Source organism: Cloeon dipterum, chromosome 4 (assembly GCF_949628265.1).
Source record: "Cloeon dipterum chromosome 4, ieCloDipt1.1, whole genome shotgun sequence".
In the NCBI taxonomy this organism is placed as follows: Eukaryota; Metazoa; Arthropoda; class Insecta; order Ephemeroptera; family Baetidae; genus Cloeon; species Cloeon dipterum.
This window is the reverse complement of record NC_088789.1, coordinates 33,200,006-33,218,845: the sequence shown is the minus strand read 5'-3', so window position 1 is coordinate 33,218,845 and position 18,840 is coordinate 33,200,006. Positions and strand designations below refer to the sequence as shown.

General features: G+C 48.7%; 2 protein-coding genes across 2 annotated transcripts in view; one reads left to right on the top strand and one right to left on the bottom strand.

Annotated features, from left to right (window-relative positions):
- LOC135942715 (serine/threonine-protein phosphatase 4 regulatory subunit 2-like) overlaps positions 1–18,840 on the bottom strand; it is a 161,919-nt gene that overhangs the window by 122,542 nt on the left and 20,537 nt on the right. The window lies entirely within an intron of this gene.
- On the top strand, positions 11,176–13,755 carry LOC135943849 (ELAV-like protein 2). Its single transcript, XM_065490516.1, has 4 exons — positions 11,176–11,251; positions 12,091–12,171; positions 12,223–12,503; positions 13,184–13,755. Exons 1-4 carry the CDS (start codon positions 11,176–11,178, stop codon positions 13,739–13,741), a joined length of 996 nt encoding a protein of 331 aa, XP_065346588.1. The 3' UTR covers positions 13,742–13,755.

Here is an 18,840-nt window from a genome sequence, read left to right as displayed (position 1 = left end):
AAAGGAAGCCATATACGGTCCTCACCTACGATCAGTTTGATGATTACGTGTGGAAGTTCAGGCAGGTCGCTCTCGAGGAAGAGTGAGTTACTATTCAATTATTTAACTATGTGTTTTTAATTGACCAGTTGCATAAACCCTTAGTTATTATTAGCAATTTTTTTGCTGGATGTTTTTAATCATGTAATTTTTAAAGGGCAAAATACCCAATCGAGACATTGCTGCAGTCGAAAGAAAAAGACGGAGTAAATTTATTTTCTCCCGGAAGGACATGGCAAGCCGAATATTCATCTGATATCGAAAACCTTGATATCATCGACGGCACGCTTGAGGTAGCGGCCTAATCAAACTATAAACTTAATTATAACACCGGTTTGCTTGCAGTCCTTTCTCCCAAAAACATTCGGTGCTGCTGTGGAGAGAGTGATGGGAGAGGCAGCCATCGGGATCACCTCAGGTCTGGCGTATTTCGGATGTTGTGGCTCTGTCTTTTTTATGCATGTTGAGAACGCTGGGCTCCTGTCGATCAACATACTGCTGGAGGGAGCTCCGAAGCTTTGGTGCGTTTGCTCTCAACAGGACGCACCACTTGTGGAAGCTGTCATAGCAACAAAGATGAGGAAAGCCTGTCATCATTTTGCCCAGAAGAGCGTCCCCCTCGATTCAAAAGAGCTCCTTGACCAAGGTTGTCGCGTATACGAGTTGGAAATATTTTAAAAATTTTCGTTTAACACGTGCTGCGGTCGCTGAAAAACTTGCAGAAGCTGCAGATTTTGCGGCTCAGTTGTCTCACATTTAACCGTTCCGGGTTGCTGGAGCTGTGCAGGGCTTTGCCAAGCCTTCGGATGTTAATTTGGACGAGCTCTACAAGAACCCCAATTTTACAGTCAAAATAAATCGTCAAAAAATGGAAAGGAGAGGCGGCAAAAGAAATGGATACTGCGTCCTAACCAATGAAATAGTGGATGAGTATCTTTGGAAGTATAGGGAAAACTCTTTGGAAGAAGGGTGAGCTGCTATTCCATTATTTAACTGTGTTTTTAATTCTCCGTAAAAATTTTAATCATGTAATTTTTAAAGCGCCAAGTACCCAGTCGAGTCATTGCTGCAGACGAAAAAAGACAGCTATTGTCTATTTTCACCAGGAGGGGGTTGGCAAGCAGAATACGCTTCAGACCTGCAAAACCTTGATTTAATCGACAATAAACTAGAGGTAACGGCCAAATCAAACAATACACTTAATTTTGGCCGGGCAACCCATGCCACAACCGCAGCTGCAAGGGAAACTATGAACCCTTGGACGTTCCCCTGATGATGCAGAGGTCTTTGAACCTGTCTTTTCAGGACTTGTTCCAGGCAGCTCCAAAGTAATAAACGCTAAACGATCTATTGAAATTCTGACTAGTTAATTTGAAAATATCGTCCCGTTTTGCAGCCTCACCACAGTTGGTCCAGTGGAGCCTGCTGCTGTGGCTCAAGCAGACGCTGGTGGCGCGTCTGGTGGCTCGTCTACTAGTGCGTCAGCTGGCGCGTCTAGTGGCGCGTCCGCTGGTAAATCTGGTGGCGCGACCACTAGCGCGTCTGTTGGCGCGTCCTCTAGTGCGTCTTGAGACGACCTACACCATGCAAGATCTGTGGTCCATCTAGTGGCGCGTATGGTGCAACGTCCACTGGCGCGTCTAGTGGCGCGTCTAGTGGCGCGTCTGGTGGCGCGTCTAGTGGCGCGTCTAGTGGCGCGTCTAGTGGCGCGTCCGCTTGTTAATCTGGTGGCACGTCCACTAGCGCGTCTGGTGGCGAGTCCACTAGTGCGTCAGCTGGCGCGTATAGTGGCGCGTCCGCTTGTTAATCTGGTGGTACGTCCACTAGCGCGTCTGGTGGCGAGTCCACTAGTGCGTCTTGAGACGACCTACACCATGCAAGATCTGTGGTCCATCTAGTGGCGCGTATGGTGCAACGTCCACTGGCGCGTCTAGTGGCGCGTCTAGTGGCGCGTCAGTTGGCGCGTCTAGTGGCGCGTCTAGTGGCGCGTCTAGTGGCGCGTCCGCTTTTTAATCTGGTGGCACGTCCACTAGCGCGTCTGGTGGCGAGTCCACTAGTGCGTCAGCTGGCGCGTCTAGTGGCGCGTACGCTTGTTAATCTGGTGGAACATCCACTAGCGCGTCTGATGGCGCGTCCACTAGTGCGTCTTGAGACGACCTACACCATGCAAGATCTGTGGTCCATCTAGTGGCGCGTATGGTGCAATGTCCACTGGCGCGTCTAGTGGCGCGTCCGCTTGTTAATCTGGTGGCACGTCCACTAGCGCGTCTGGTGGCGAGTCCACTAGTGCGTCAGCTGGCGCGTCTAGTGGCGCGTACGCTTGTTAATCTGGTGGAACATCCACTAGCGCGTCTGATGGCACGTCCACTAGTGCGTCTTGAGACGACCTACACCATGCAAGATCTGTGGTCCATCTAGTGGCGCGTATGGTGCAACGTCCACTGGCGCGTCTAGTGGCGCGTCTAGTGGCGCGTCCGCTTGTTAATCTGCTGGCACGTCCACTACCGCGTCTGATGGCGCGTCCACTAGTGCGTCTTGAGACGACCTACACCATGCAAGATCTGTGGTCCATCTAGTGGCGCGTATGGTGCAACGTCCACTGGCGCGTCTAGTGGCGCGTCCGCTTGTTAATCTGCTGGCACGTCCACTACCGCGTCTGATGGCGCGTCCACTAGTGCGTCTTGAGACGACCTACACCATGCAAGATCTGTGGTCCATCTAGTGGCGCGTATGGTGCAACGTCCACTGGCGCGTCTAGTGGCGCGTCCGCTTGTTAATCTGGTGGCACGTCCACTAGCGCGTCTGGTGGCGAGTCCACTAGTGCGTCAGCTGGCGCGTCTAGTGGCGCGTCCGCTTGTTAATCTGGTGGCACGTCCACTACCGCGTCTGATGGCGCGTCCACTAGTGCGTCTTGAGACGACCTACACCATGCAAGATCTGTGGTCCATCTAGTGGCGCGTATGGTGCAACGTCCACTGGCGCGTCTAGTGGCGCGTCCGCTTGTTAATCTGGTGGCACGTCCACTAGCGCGTCTGATGGCGCGTCCACTAGTGCGTCTTGAGACGACCTACACCATGCAAGATCTGTGGTCCATCTAGTGGCGCGTATGGTGCAACGTCCACTGGCGCGTCTAGTGGCGCGTCCGCTTGTTAATCTGGTGGCACGTCCACTAGCGCGTCTGGTGGCGAGTCCACTAGTGCGTCAGCTGGCGCGTCTAGTGGCGCGTCCACTTGTTAATCTTGTTGCGCGTCCACTAGCGCGTCTAGTGGCGCCTGGTGGCGCGTCCTCTAGTACGTCTGGTGGCGCGTCCTTCCTCGCATTTTAGAAAAAGTTGAGATCTGTGTAATTAGGTTCATTTGTACTAGACTATGGTAAATTTCCCCCCTTGACGCTTCGACTTTTTCCGTGCTACCGAGGGGTCAACCGCGGCGCCGACGACCCGCGACCCAGAGAGAAAACGCGAATTACATTTAGGCTGGGGTTGATGCTTTTTTTGCAGGCGACAATCCCTCCAGAAATTCGCCTGCACAATTTGGACCAGCTATTTTAGAACAGTGGAAGATCATTTAAAGTAAGTCGTCAAAGAATCCAATTCAAAGGCCCCAAAAGGAAGCCATATACGGTCCTCACCTACGATCAGTTTGATGATTACGTGTGGAAGTTCAGGCAGGTCGCTCTCGAGGAAGAGTGAGTTACTATTCAATTATTTAACTATGTGTTTTTAATTGACCAGTTGCATAAACCCTTAGTTATTATTAGCAATTTTTTTGCTGGATGTTTTTAATCATGTAATTTTTAAAGGGCAAAATACCCAATCGAGACATTGCTGCAGTCGAAAGAAAAAGACGGAGTAAATTTATTTTCTCCCGGAAGGACATGGCAAGCCGAATATTCATCTGATATCGAAAACCTTGATATCATCGACGGCAAGCTTGAGGTAGCGGCCTAATCAAACTATAAACTTAATTATAACACCGGTTTGCTTGCAGTCCTTTCTCCCAAAAACATTCGGTGCTGCTGCTGTGGAGAGAGTGATGGGAGAGGCAGCCATCGGGATCACCTCAGGTCTGGCGTATTTCGGATGTTGTGGCTCTGTCTTTTTTATGCATGTTGAGAACGCTGGGCTCCTGTCGATCAACATACTGCTGGAGGGAGCTCCGAAGCTTTGGTGCGTTTGCTCTCAACAGGACGCACCACTCTACACACGAGCTCTACAAGAACCCCAATTTTACAGTCAAAATAAATCGTCAGAGGATGGAAAGGAGAGGCGGGAAAAGGAATGCATACTGGGTTCTAACCAATGATATAGTGGATGAATATCTTTGGAAGTTTAGGGAAAACTCTTTGGAAGAAGGGTGAGCTGCTATTCCAATATTTAACTATGTGTTTTTAATTCTCCGTTAAATTTTTAATCATGTAATTTGTAAAGCGCCAAGTACCCAGTCGAGTCATTGCTGCAGACGAAAAAAAGACAGCTATTGTCTATTTTCACCAGGAGGGGGTTGGCAAGCAGAATACGCTTCAGACCTGCAAAACCTTGATATAATCGACAAAAAACTAGAGGTAACGGCCAAATCAAACAATACACTTAATTTTTACACCGGTTTGCTTGTAGCTCCTTCTACCAAGCACAAACGGAGCAGCAGTGGAGAAAGCATTGGGTGAAGGAGCCATAGGGATTTCTACTGGATTCGCTTACTTCGGGAGTGTCGGCTCAGTACCTAAATCGACCCTCAAGAATCGATTGGTGTGCTCAGAAACTTCGTAAAAGACGAAACCTGTAATTAAATTATGTGTGTGATTAATTATATTGTTCGTCGGTCAAATCAGGTCATACAAAAACCAGGAGAAATTGTCTTGACTGCTCCTAACGCGTTCAATTTTGGTTCGAACCTCGGGTTTAATGTGTCAGTCGCCGTAAATACGGTTTTCGACTTAGCCCTTGCAAAACCACAGTCCGTGATTTGGCGGCCGAACCCCTGCAACAACAGGAGCTGCAAGGGGAATGATGACAAAATGGACATTGCACTCATGATCGAGAATTCGAGAAACCAGACTTTTGAGGACTTGTTTCTTCCAGTACCCACGTAATATATGCTACTACATCTTTTGACTAGTTAATTTGAGAATATCGTCCCATTTCGCAAACTCACCACCGATAAGTGGAGCCTGCTGCTGTTGCCCAAGCAAACGTTGGTGGCGCGTCCAATGGAGCGTCTGGTGGCGCGTCCCACTAGCGCGTCTGGTATCGCGTCCACTAGCGTCTGGTGGTGCGTACGCTGGCGCGTCTGGTGGTACGTCTGGTGGCGCGTCCACTAGCGTGTTTGGTGGCGCGTCCGCTGGCGCGTCTGGTGGTGCGTCCGCTGGCGCGTCCACTAGCGCGTCTGGTTGCGCGTCTGAAGGCGCGTCCACTAGCGCGTTTGCTGTCGCGTCTGGTTCAAATGATAGTAGAGCACTGTGCAGTGAGGAACTAGAGGTAAACGCCAAATAAAACTATACACTTGAATTAACACCAATTCGCTTTGTCGCTCCACCCGCGCACATATGGGAAGGCCGTATCCAAACTGTTAGGTAGTGAAGCGATAGGAAGTACGACTTGCATGACATTTTGGCAGTATTGGGTCGTTGTTCTTCGCACACGTTGAAAATGCTGGACTTTTATCTTAAGTCCTACATCTGTCCGATGCGCCCAAAGTTTAGCGAATTTGTGAAACACAGGACGCAAGACTAGTTCTGGAATTGATAGCTGCCAAAATTGGGGAAAAGTGCCACCATTCGGCTCAAAAGGACATTCCCCTTGATTCGATTCAACAGGAGCTGCAAGGGGAATGAGGACAAATTGGACATTGCACTCATGATCGAGAATTCGAGAAACCAGACTTTTGAGGACTTGTTTCCGCCAGCACCCACGTAATATAATATGTTACTACATCTTTTGACTAGTTAATTTGTAAATATCGTCCCATTTCGCAAACTCACCAACGTTGGTCAAGTGGAGACTGCTGCTGTTGCCCAAGCAAACGTTGGTGGCGCGTCCAATGGCGCGTCTGGTGGCGCGTCCCACTAGCGTGTCTGGTGGTCCGTCTAGTGGCGCGAATGGTGCAATGTCCACTGGTGCGTCTGGTGGAACGTCCGCTGGCGCGTCCACTAGCGTGTCTGGTGGCGTGTCTGGTGGCGAGTCCACTAGCGCGTCAGCTGGCGCGTCTAGTTGCGCGTCCGCTGGTAAATCTGGTGTTGCGTCCACTAGCGCGTCTGATGTGGCGTCCACTAGCACGTCTGGTGACGCGTCCACTAGCGCGTCTGGTGGTGCGTCCGCTGGCGCGTCTGGTGGTGCGTCCACTAGCGCGTCTGGTGGCGCGTCTAGTGGCGTGTCTTGTGGCGCGTCCGCTGGTGCGTCAGGTGGCGCGTTCTCCCTCGCATTTTTTGGAAAAGTTCAGATCTGTGCAATTTTTTGTGCAATTGTACTAGACTATGGTAGCCCCCCTTGACGCCTCGACTTTTTTCGTGCGACCGAGGGGTCAACCCCGGCGCCGACGACCCGCGACCCAGAGAGAAAACGCGAATTACATTTAGGCTGGGGTTGATGCTTTTTTTGCACGCGACAATCCCTGCAGAAATTCGCCTACATGATTTGGACGAGCTCTACAAGAAACATGATTTTACGGTCATAATAAATCGTGAGAGGATGGAAAGAAATGGCGGCAAAAGGAATGCATACTGGGTCCTAACCAATGATAGAGTGGATGAATATCTTTGGAAGTTTAGGGAAAACGCTTTGGAAGAAGGCTGAGCTGCTATTCCAATATTTAACTATGTGTTTTTAATTCTCCGTAAAATTTTTAATCATGTAATTTTTAAAGGGCCAAATACCCAATAGAGACTTTGCTGCAGACGAAAAAAAGACAGCTATAGTCTATTTTCACCAGGAGGGGGTTGGCAAGCAGATTACGCTTCAGACCTGCAAAACCTTGATTTAATCGACGGCAAGCTTGAGGTAGCGGCCAAACTTAATTTTTTCACCGGTTTGCTTGTAGCTCCTTCTTCCAAACACGTACGGAGCCGCAGTGGAGAAAGTGATGGAAGAAGGAGCAATTGGGATTTCTTCTGGCTTCACTTACATCGGGAGTGTTGGCTCAGTTTTTCTCCCCCATGTGGAGAACGCGGGGCTCCTATCAATCAACATACTGCTGGAGGGAGCTCCGAAGCTTTGGTGCGTTAGCTCTCCACAGGATGCACCAATCGTTGAAACCGTATTAGCATTAAAGAAGAGGAAAGGTTGCCTTAATTTCGCCTAGAAAAGCGTCCCCGTCGATCCCATAGAGCTCCTCGACCAAGGTTGTCGCGTATGCGAGGTGGGAAATATTTTAAAAAATTTCGTTATGGACGTGCTGCAGTCGCTGAAAAACATGCAGAAGCTACAGATTTTGCGGCTCAGTTGTCTCACATTTCACCATTCCGGGTTGCTGGAGCTGTGCAGGGCTTTGCGAAGCCTTCTGATGTTAGGCGTCAAATCCCTCTACGCCAGTAGCCAAATTTCTGGCTGTGTTTCAAAGGACCTGAAGCACCTGAGAGTGCTGGAGGAGGATGATTTGAGAAGCATTCGCGTGTCGTTATTTTTTATTTTTGCCCCTCAGCTAGACCACATTGATGGCTCACACTGGGACAAGAAGGACACAACTGTCCGTTTACACAAGGAGGAATGCGAAACGCCGAATAAGCAAAGGGATTTCTTATGTCTTCCGTGTCTTCCCTTTGACTTTCAGTTCTTTGATGGTATTGAGCAACTCCCCGTCAAGCCATTGCCTGTCCAAACAAAAGAAACGCATCAACCTATAATTTAAATTTTAATTAAAACAAAAATGTCTCTTTCGGACTCGAAGACCCCATCTTCGGTCGACTCAATACCCAGTTTCGCGGACTTGCAAGGGAGGAAGAAGTGTCAGTCGCGGTCGGCGAGAAGCGGGTGTGGTCCCTCGCGAGATCAGATTGAAGTGCAAAGTTGACGCCCTATGGCAACCAGCTCCTGCAAGGACGGCGGAAGCTCAAGAATCACCAGCCGCATCTGCGACGAAACCAATTTATTACATATACGTGGCGTTTCAATTGAAATACCCATATAAAGCTTGAATTTTCACTTAATTTAATTAAATCGGAGGACTACTCTACGGCAAACTCCACCCCAATACCACCAAACGCCCCCGAAACCTCCACCGGCCCCGGCACTTGACCCCCTGCTCCCACGCCTCCGCTTAACGACCCCCAACGCGCGTCCCCCACGAACCAGCACCAAGACACTGGCACTTCTACCTTCACCAACCGAAGTATCAGGGGACCCGCGGAAGTTCGGAAACACTAGGTTGTGACCCCTGACCCAACTCCGGGTTGACCGTTAGGACACCTGCGTCACCCTTGGAGGATCCGGCAACCCTAAGCGTAGCGCCCCTGATTTTCAGGTTTTGTCCAGTTTTGTCGGGCACCGACCAAGGTCGGCCGCGTCCCCTTTGGTACCCCCTATCTCGAGTCAGCAGTCCCCCCTAGAGTTGCCAAATCCCCAGAGTTCGCCTAAAGTTCTTTCAGGCACCCACATAGAACGGCCGATACTCGTGGCTATCCCCTAACTCGAGTCAGCTGCCCCCGTAGAGTTGCTGAATCCCCGGAGTTCGTTGATTAGTTTCATCGGGCGTGCTCGTAGGTAACCCGAAAGCGCGGTTCGCCGCCCCGTCTTTGTCGCTGGATTTCTCGGGGGTGACGGAGGTTCGCTCGCTTTCGCACCGGAGTCGCGCAGGGGCCGCGCCGCTCGGCGTCGTCGCCGCTTCACGCGAGACGATAGAGTCGCGTTCGCGTTCTCTCTCTCTCTCGGAAGCGAGTCGTCGGTGCCGGTTGCGAACCCCCGGTCGCGCGGAAAAAGTCGAAGCGTGAAGGGGGGTGGCGTGAATCTACCATAGTCTAGTATATATGCTTTCTTAAAATAATTGAAGCTTAATTGTTTAATTTTTTGTATGCATTTTAGTGGGGAAATTAGAGCAGTTTTGTGTGCAGTTGGAGAAAATTGAACTGCCAAAAAGTGACAGCGCAGATAAAAGAAGACTAACTGAAGCCAAACAACAGTCACGCCCATGGAACAGCTTCTACTGCAAGATGCAATTCAAATTTAATAACTAACTGTCTAAACATATCAAGAAAAATCACAAGGGAGCCATCAGATGTGGCAATCGCAACTGTGCTACCTATTTACACTCTCTTGAAGTAAAAGAAGAGCACACAACGAATGTCCACGAAAGCTCCAGGAAACCCAAAAAATTCATGTGCAGCTTTTGTGGGAAGGTAATTGAGGGACCATCCAACTTCAGCAAACATGTTCGCCGTGTTCACAAAGATGCTCCTGTAAAATGCTGCTTAGCGGTTTAATACCTTGTCTTCCTTGCTCCTTGCTTCAAATAATTTTTACATTTAGGCTGGGGTTGATGCATTTTTTGCAGGCAACAATCCCTCCAGAAATTCGCCTGCACAATTTGGACCAGCTCTTTCAGAACCGTGCGAGATCATTTAAAGTAAATCGTCAGAGAATCTAATTCAGAGGCCCCAAAAGGAATCCATATCCGGTCCTAACCCATGATATAGTGGATGAATATCTTTGGAAGTTTAGGGAAAACGTATTGGAAGAAGATTGAGCTGCTATTCCAATATTTAACTATGTGTTTTTAATTCTCCGTTAAATTTTTAATCATGTAATGTTTAAAGGGCCAAATACCCAATAGAGACTTTGCTGCAGACGAAAAAAAGACAGCTATAGTCTATTTTCACCACGAGGGGGTTGGCAAGCAGATTACGCTTCAGACCTGCAAAACCTTGATTTAATCGACAGCAAGCTTGAGGTAGCGGCCTAATCAAACAATACACTTCATTTTTACACCGGTTTGCTTGTAGCTCCTTCTTCCAAACACGTACGGAGCCGCAGTGGAGAAAGTGATGGGAGAAGGAGCAATTGGGATTTCTTCTGGCTTCACTTACTTCGGGAGTGTTGGCTCAGTTTTTCTCCCCCATGTGGAGAACGCGGGGCTCCTATCAATCAACATACTGCTGGAGGGAGCTCCGAAGCTTTGGTGCGTTTGCTCTCCACAGGATGCACCAATCATTGAAACCGTATTAGCATTAAAGATGAGGAAAGGTTGCCACAATTTCGCCCAGAAGAGCGTCCCACTCGATCCCAAAGAGCTCCTCGACCAAGGTTGTCACGTATGCCAGGTGGGAAATATTTTAATAATTTTCGTTATGGACGTGCTGCAGTCGCTGAAAAACATGCAGAAGCTGCAGATTTTGCGGCTCAGTTGTCTAAAATTAGACCTTTTTGGGTTGCTGGAGCTGTGCAGGGCTTTGCTGCAGACGAAAAAAAGACAGCTATAGTCTATTTTCTCCAGGAGGGGGTTGGCAAGCAGAATACGCTTCAGACCTGCAAAACCTTGATTTAATCGACAAAAAACTAGAGGTAGCGGCCTAATCAAACAATACAATTAAATTTAACACTGGTTTTCTTGTAGCTCCTTCACTCAAGCACATACGGAGCAGCAGTGGAGAAAGTATTGGGTGAAGGAGCCATAGGGATTTCTACTGGCTTCGCTTACTTCGGGAGTGTCGGCTCAGTACCTAAATCGACCCTCAAGAATCGATTGGTGTGCTCAGAAACTTCGTAAAAGACGAAACCTGTAATTAAATTATGTGTATGATTTATTATATTTTTCGTCGGTCAAATCAGGTCATTCAAAAACCAGGAGAAATTGTCTTGACTGCTCCTAACGCGTTCAATTTTGGTGCGAACCTCGGGTTTAATGTGTCAGTCGCCGTAAATACGGTTTTCGACTTAGCCCTTGCAAAACCACAGTCCGTGTTTTGGCGGCAAACCCCTTCACCAACAGGAGCTGCAAGGGGAATGAGGACAAAATGGACATTGCACTCATGATCGAGAATTCAAGAAACCCAACTTTTGAGGACTTGTTTCCACCAGCACCCACGTAATATATGCTAGTACATCTTTTGACTAGTTAATTTGAGAATATCGTCCCATTTCGCAAACTCACCACCGTTGGTCAAGTGGAGCCTCTGCTGCTGTTGCCCAAGCAAACGTTGGTGGCACGTCCAATGGAGCGTCTGGTGGCGCGTCCCACTAGCGCGTCTGGTGGTCCGTCTAGTGACGCGTATGGTGCAACGTCGACTGGTGCGTCTAGTGGTGCGTCTCGTGGTGCGTCCACTAGCGCTTCCGCTGGCGCGTCCTCCAGCGCGTCTAGTGGCGCTTCCGCTGGCGCGTCCACTAGCGCGTCTGGTTGCGCGTCTGAAGGCGCGTCCACAAGCGCGTTTGCTGGCGAGTCTGGTTCAAATGATAGTAGAGCACTGTGCAGTGAGGAACTAGAGGTAAACGCCAAATAAAACTACACACTTGAATTAAAATCAATTCGCTTTGTCGCTCCACCCGCGCACATATGGGAAGGCCTTATCCAAACTGTTAGGTAGTTAAGCGATAGGAATAACGACTTGCATGACATTTTGGCAGTATTGGGTCGTTGTTCTTCGCACACGTTGAAAATGCTGGATTTTTATTTTAAGTCCTACATCTGTCCGGAGTGCCCAAAGTCTGGCGAATTTGTTCATCACAGGACGCAGGACTAGTTCAGGAATTGATAGCTGCCAAAATTGGGGAAAAGTGCCACCATTCGGCTCAAAAGGACATTCCCCTTGATTCTATTCAACAGGAGCTGTAAAGGGAATGAGGACAAAATGGACATTGCACTCCTGATCGAGAATTCGAGAAACCTGACTTTTGAGGACTTGTTTCCGCCAGCACCCATGTTATATAATATGCTACTACATCTTTTGACTAGTTAATTTGAAAATATCGTCCCATTTCGCAAACTCACCACCGTTGGTCAAGTGGAGCCTGCTGCTGTTTCCCAAGCAAACGTTGGTGGCACGTCCAATGGCGCGTCTGGTGGCGCGTCCCACTAGCGCGTCTGGTGGTACGGACATAAATTGTATATCTATAATCATGACTTCTTGCAGCATTGTACATCCCATTCGTTACACCACCGGCCTTCAAGTACCACCATGGAGATATCAACAGATATTCCAGTCCAGCCTCAAGTAAGTACTCTAGCAAGTTGTCCATATAATAAATCAAATCTCGCATTTCAGGAGAATTGTTCAATTCTGTTGGCTCTTCCCTGGACAGGTCGTCAGAACAGGGCGATCTTCCCGATTATTGTGAATTAATTGTGAACTGCATTCCTCTTGAGATGAAGGTGCAAGATTTGACAACGATGTTCCGGAACTTCGACAGCGTGACCAGTGCGAAATTTGTTCGCGATTCTACTACAGGACGGAGCATGGGCTTTGTCAAGTACACTAAGCCTCATTTCACCCAAAAGGCATTAGCAGCCATGAATGGACTGAAAATTGGATCAGAAGAAATCAAGGTTTGAATTTTTATAGCTCATGAATCGATCATCTCTAGCTGTAAACAGTTTGAAAGTCTTGAAATGGGAATTTTGACTGTTTGTGCGAATTGAAAGTTAAACTAGTTGAAATCAGAGTTGTATTTTCTTACCACCCAAGTTTAGGTAGTCTGTTTATTGCAAAAGAAACCACCTTCAGTTAAAACCTTCACTTGAAAAATTTTCAGAGGGAAATGTTTCGAAAAATTAAGGCAGCAAAAGGAAATTTATAAAAGAAAAAATCCGTATGGAAGAGGAAATTGGAAGAGGAACCATAAAAGTTAGATTTTCACTTATTATTTTCGCTTGGTACACAAGGTTTTATTCCTCTTGATTACATAACTGGTTGAAAAAATTGAAAATTTCGCACGTGCTGAGCAGTGAATATCTATCTTTGTGAATAAATAATTTTTTGTTTAATGTGGAAGCACCTGAAAGCCATAAGGCTCCGAGTTTACCCCTGAAAATCATAGAAATTATTGTAATGAAAAGAATTCATTTTTCTGGGACAATTCTCGAAGAAAAATGAACTTAATTTTGGGTATTTTTTAAGCGTATCTTTTCATCTAACTTCATTTTTTAAATAAAAAATCCCAATCATTCTACTTGAATAAAAGTATGTTTATATTATTACTTGGCCATTAATTTAAAATTGTTCTCAGGTGTCATATGCACGACCTGGTTGCAAGGACATCAAAGATGCTACCCTGTATGTGAATTATCTGCCGAGCTGTGTGAGAACCTCTGCCCAACTGGAGGAAATCTTCAGCCCCTTTGGCAAAATCATCGCGTCGCGCCTCTTGCTCGACTCGGAAATGAAGCCTTGCGGTGTCGGCTTTGTCCAATTCAACGTGAGGCAAGAAGCCGCTGCAGCTGTGTACGCGCTCAATGGCGTCGTTCTCGAACCCTCTGGCGGGAGACCTCTCGTGGTCAAATTCCCAAGAGGGCATTTTGACGGCGTGCCCAGCCAGGTCAAGAACGTGGTCTACGTCGATAATCTCGATAGCTCGGTCAGCGAGACCACTCTGAAGGCTGTGTTCCGCCAGTTTGGAGCCGTCTACGACGTCTTCATCGTCAAGAACCACTGCATTTGCAGCAAGAACTCTGCCTTTGTGACCATGGCCTCTTTCGCCTCAGCGCAAGCCGCCATCAACCATCTGAATGGAAGATTTGTGGGCACCAAGAGGATCAATGTGGCCTTCCGTCACTCTTCACCATAAATGCAAAACGTGATTTCTTTTATGAATAAGCATGAATAAGACAGACTTAAATAGATATGAGAGTTTACTAAGGAAGTCCCTCTGATTGGTTGCGATTAAAGTATATTAAATTTTTTCTCTCTTATCTCTTCTCAGCGTGGCGTCAGAGCTGGTTTGAGCACTTGCACGAATGACTTCTTTATCAGATCCAGCCAGCTCTGACGCATGCGCACTTCTCGCATTCATATTATTTTGGCGGGAAAAAATTTACACTTTGCGCTGCACAACCTTCTTTTTTCTGTAATTATGTATGCTTAATTATGTTGTTTGTCGGTCAAATTAGGTCGTCCAAAGGCCAGGCGACCTCGTAGTTACTGCTCCCAACGCCTATCATTTTGGGGCTAACCTTGGGTTCAACGTTGCGGTCGCGGTCAACACCGTGTTCGATCTGGTAGGGTGGCGGCAGGCTCTTACCAACCAAAGGACCGTGATTTGGCCGGGCAACCCATGCCACAACCGCAGCTGCAAGGGAAACTATGAACCCTTGGACGTTCCCCTGATGATGCAGAGGTCTTTGAACCTGTCTTTTCAAGACTTGTTCCAGGCAGCTCCAAAGTAATAAACGCTAAAAGATCTATTGAAATTCAGACTAGTTAATTTGAAAATATCGTCCCGTTTTGCAGCCTCACCACAGTTGGTCCAGTGGAGCCTGCTGCTGTGGCTCAAGCAGACGCTGATGGCGCGTCTGGTGGCGTGTCCACTAGCGCGTCTGGTGGCTCGTCTACTAGTGCGTCAGCTGGCGCGTCTAGTGGCGAGTGGCGCGTCCGCTGGTAAATCTGGTGGCGCGACCACTAGCGCGTCTGTTGGCGCGTCCTCTAGTGCGAATGGTGGCGCGTCCACTAGTGCGTCTTGAGACGACCTACACCATGCAAGATCTGTGGTCCATCTAGTGGCGCGTATGGTGCAACGTCCACTGGCGCGTCTAGTGGCGCGTCTAGTGGCGCGTCCGCTTGTTAATCTGGTGGCACGTCCACTAGCGCGTCTGGTGGCGAGTCCACTAGTACGTCAGCTGGCGCGTCTAGTGGCGCGTCCGCTGGTAAATCTGGTGGCGCGACCACTACCGCGTCTGATGGCGCGTCCACTAGTGCGTCTTGAGACGACCTACACCATGCAAGATCTGTGGTCCATCTAGTGGCGCGTATGGTGCAACGTCCACTGGCGCGTCTAGTGGCGCGTCCGCTTGTTAATCTGGTGGCACGTCCACTAGCGCGTCTGGTGGCGAGTCCACTAGTGCGTCAGCTGGCGCGTCTAGTGGCGCGTCCGCTGGTAAATCTGGTGGCGCGACCACTAGCGCGTCTGTTGGCGCGTCCTCTAGTGCGTCTGGTGGCGCGTCCACTAGTGCGTCTTGAGACGACCTACACCATGCAAGATCTGTGGTCCATCTAGTGGCGCGTATGGTGCAACGTCCACTGGCGCATCTAGTGGCGCGTCTAGTGGCGCGTCTAGTGTCGCGTCCGCTTGTTAATCTGGTGGCACGTCCACTAGCGCGTCTAGTGGCGCGTCTGGTGGCGCGTCCTCTAGTACGTCTGGTGGCGCGTCCTTCCTCGCATTTTTTGAAAAAGTTCAGATCTGTGTAATTAGGTTCATTTGTACTAGACTATGGTAAATTTCCCCCCTTGACGCTTCGACTTTTTCCGTGCGACCGAGGGGTCACCCCCTGCGCCGACGACCCGCGACCCAGAGAGAAAACGCGAATTACATTTAGGCTGGGGTTGATGCTTTTTTTGCAGGCGACAATCCCTCCAGAAATTCGCCTGCACAATTTTGACCAGCTATTTCAAAACAGTGGCAAGCTTGAGGTAGCGGCCTAATCAAACTATAAACTTAATTATAACACCGGTTTGCTTGCAGTCCTTTCTCCCAAAAACATTCGGTGCTGCTGTGGAGAGAGTGATGGGAGAGGCAGCCATCGGGATCACCTCAGGTCTGGCGTATTTTGGAAGCTGTGGCTCCGTTTTTCTCCCCCATGTGGAGAACGCGGTGCTCCTCTCAATAAACATACAGGTGGAGGGAGCCCTGAAGCTTTGGTGCATCGTTTCACCATAGGACGCACCACTTGTGGACGCGGTCTTAGCTAGGAAGATGGGGAAACCCTGTCCTCATTTCTCCCAGAAATGCGTTCCTCTTGAACCCAAGGAGCTCCTCGACCAGGGTATTCGCGTCTACGAGGTGGGAAAAATTGACGAATTTCGTCAGAGAAAATTCACCATTTGTGGAAGCCCTTTCGTCTTCAAAGCCACTAGCGTGTTTTTTTTTAATTTCAATGCATTTCTTATTGCCTTGACTTGACATTCAAATCCTGCTACTTTATGCATTGTCTTATATTGGCGGCTTTTAGAACTCCTAGGGCTTCCACAACTGTTGAATAAATTTTTGTCCTTTCCTTTGCTCTACCCGGCCGTGCTTCCTTATTCTTGATCGGTTTAGATTTGTATCAAAGCGCAGAAACATCTTAATTTTTTCTTTTGGCTACTGCTTGTAGTGCCCTTCTCACTCAGCAAGCTCTCACGGTTCTGTGGAGTTAAATTATTTAAGCAATCTAAATTGTGTAATACATATTTGAATTGCAAAATTATTACAATTTTTACTGTGAAAAACTTCCCATGACGTTCTGCGTCCTGCTTATTAGACAATGATTTGGCCGAGTAGTGAGCCTAGATGGCCTTAAAGTTGCCCGCTGAACGCCGTAGTATTTTCAAAATATAATAAATTGAATTTTATTTTTACAATTTAACGAAGTTTGTGAGAACACCAATCATTCGTGAGGGTCGAATTTTTTAGGCAAAGTGGATATTTTCATTTTGTGGATACCAATTTTCCCGCCAAAAATAGGAATGTGAGAAGTACGCGCCTCGTCAGAGCTGGTTTGAGCACTTGCACGAATGACTTCTTTATCAGATCCAGCCAGCTCTGACGCATGCGCACTTCTCGCATTCATATTATTTTGGCGGGAAAAAATTTACACTTTGCGCTGCACAACCTTCTTTTTTCTGTAATTATGTATGCTTAATTATGTTGTTTGTCGGTCAAATTAGGTCGTCCAAAGGCCAGGCGACCTCGTAGTTACTGCTCCCAACGCCTATCATTTTGGGGCTAACCTTGGGTTCAACGTTGCGGTCGCGGTCAACACCGTGTTCGATATGGTAGGGTGGCGGCAGGCTCTTACCAACCAAAGGACCGTGATTTGGCCGGGCAACCCATGCCACAACCGCAGCTGCAAGGGAAACTATGAACCCTTGGACGTTCCCCTGATGATGCAGAGGTCTTTGAACCTGTCTTTTCAGGACTTGTTCCAGGCAGCTCCAAAGTAATAAACGCTAAAAGATCTATTGAAATTCAGACTAGTTAATTTGAAAATATCGTCCCGTTTTGCAGCCTCACCACAGTTGGTCCAGTGGAGCCTGCTGCTGTGGCTCAAGCAGACGCTGGTGGCGCGTCTGGTGGCGAGTCCACTAGCGCGTCTCGTGGCTCGTCTACTAGTGCGTCAGCTGGCGCGTCTAGTGGCGCGTCCGCTGGTAAATCTGGTGGCACGTCCACTAGTTCGTCTGGTGAAGCGTCTGGTGGCGCGTCCACTAGCGTATCTGGTGGCGCGTCTGGTGATAAGTCCACTAGCGCGTCTGGTGGCCTGTCCACTAGCGCGTCTGGTGGCGCGTCCACTTGCGTATCTGGTGGCGCGTCTGGTGATTAGTCCACTAGCGCGTCAGCTGGCGAGTCTAGTGGCGCGTCCGCTGGTAAATCTGGCGGCGGGTTCACTAGCGCGTCTGTTGGCGCGTCTAGTGGAACGTCCGCTGGCACATCTGGTGGCGCGTCTGGTGGCGAGACCACTAGCGCGTCTGGTGGCTTGTCCACTAGCGCGTCTGGTGGCGCGTCCACTGGCGCGTCAGGTGGCGTGTTTGTTGCCGCGTCTAGTTTCGCGTTCGCTGGCATATCTTGTGGCGAGTCCACTAGAGCGTCTGGTGGCTCGTCTACTAGTGCGTCAGCTGGCGCGTCTGGTGGTGCGTCTGATGGCGTGTCCACTAGCGCGTCCACCCATTGTGGGGGAAAATTGCCACCATTTGGCTAAAAAAACATTCCCCTGGATCCTTTTCCTTACTCCTTGCATCAAAAAATTTTTAAATCTAGGCTGGGGTTGATTCTTTTTTTGCAGGCGACAATCCCTGCAGAAATTTGCCTGCATTGCATAATTTGGACGAGCTCAACAAGAACCATGATTTTACGGTCAAAATAAATCGTCAGAGGATGGAAAGGAGAGGCGGCAAAAGGAATGCATACTGGGTCCTAACCAATGATATAGTGGATGAATATCTTTGGAAGTTTAGGGAAAACGCTTTGGAAGAAGGGTGAGCTGCTGTTCCAATATTTAACTATGTGTCTTTAATTCTCCGTAAAATTTTTAATCATGTAATTTTTAAAGGGCCAAATACCCAATAGAGACTTTGCTGCAGACGAAAAAAAGACAGCTATAGTCTATTTTCACCAGGAGGGGGTTGGCAAGCAGATTACGCTTCAGACCTGCAAAACCTTGATTTAATCGACGGCAAGCTTGAGGTAGCGGCCTAATCAAACAATACACTTCATTTTTACACCGGTTTGCTTGTAGCTCCTTCTTCCAAACACGTACGGAGCCGCAGTGGAGAAAGTGATGGGAGAAGGAGCCATAGGGATTTCTTCTGGCTTCACTTACATCGGGAGTGTTGGCTCAGTTTTTCTCCCCCATGTGGAGAACGCGGGGCTCCTATCAATCAACATACTGCTGGAGGGAGCTCCGAAGCTTTGGTGCGTTTGCTCTCCACAGGATGCACCAATCGTTGAAGCCGTATTAGCACGAAAGATGAGGAAAGTTTGCCACCATTTCGCCCAGAAGAGCGTCCCCCTCGATCCCAAAGAGCTCCTCGACCAAGGTTTTCGCTAATACGAGGTGGGAAATATTTTAAAATATTTCGTTATGGACGTGCTGCAGTCGCTGAAAAGCATGCAGAAGCTTCAGATTTTGCGGCTCAGTTGTCTCACATTTAACCTTTCCGGGTTGCTGGAGCTGTGCAGGGCTTTGCCAAGCCTTC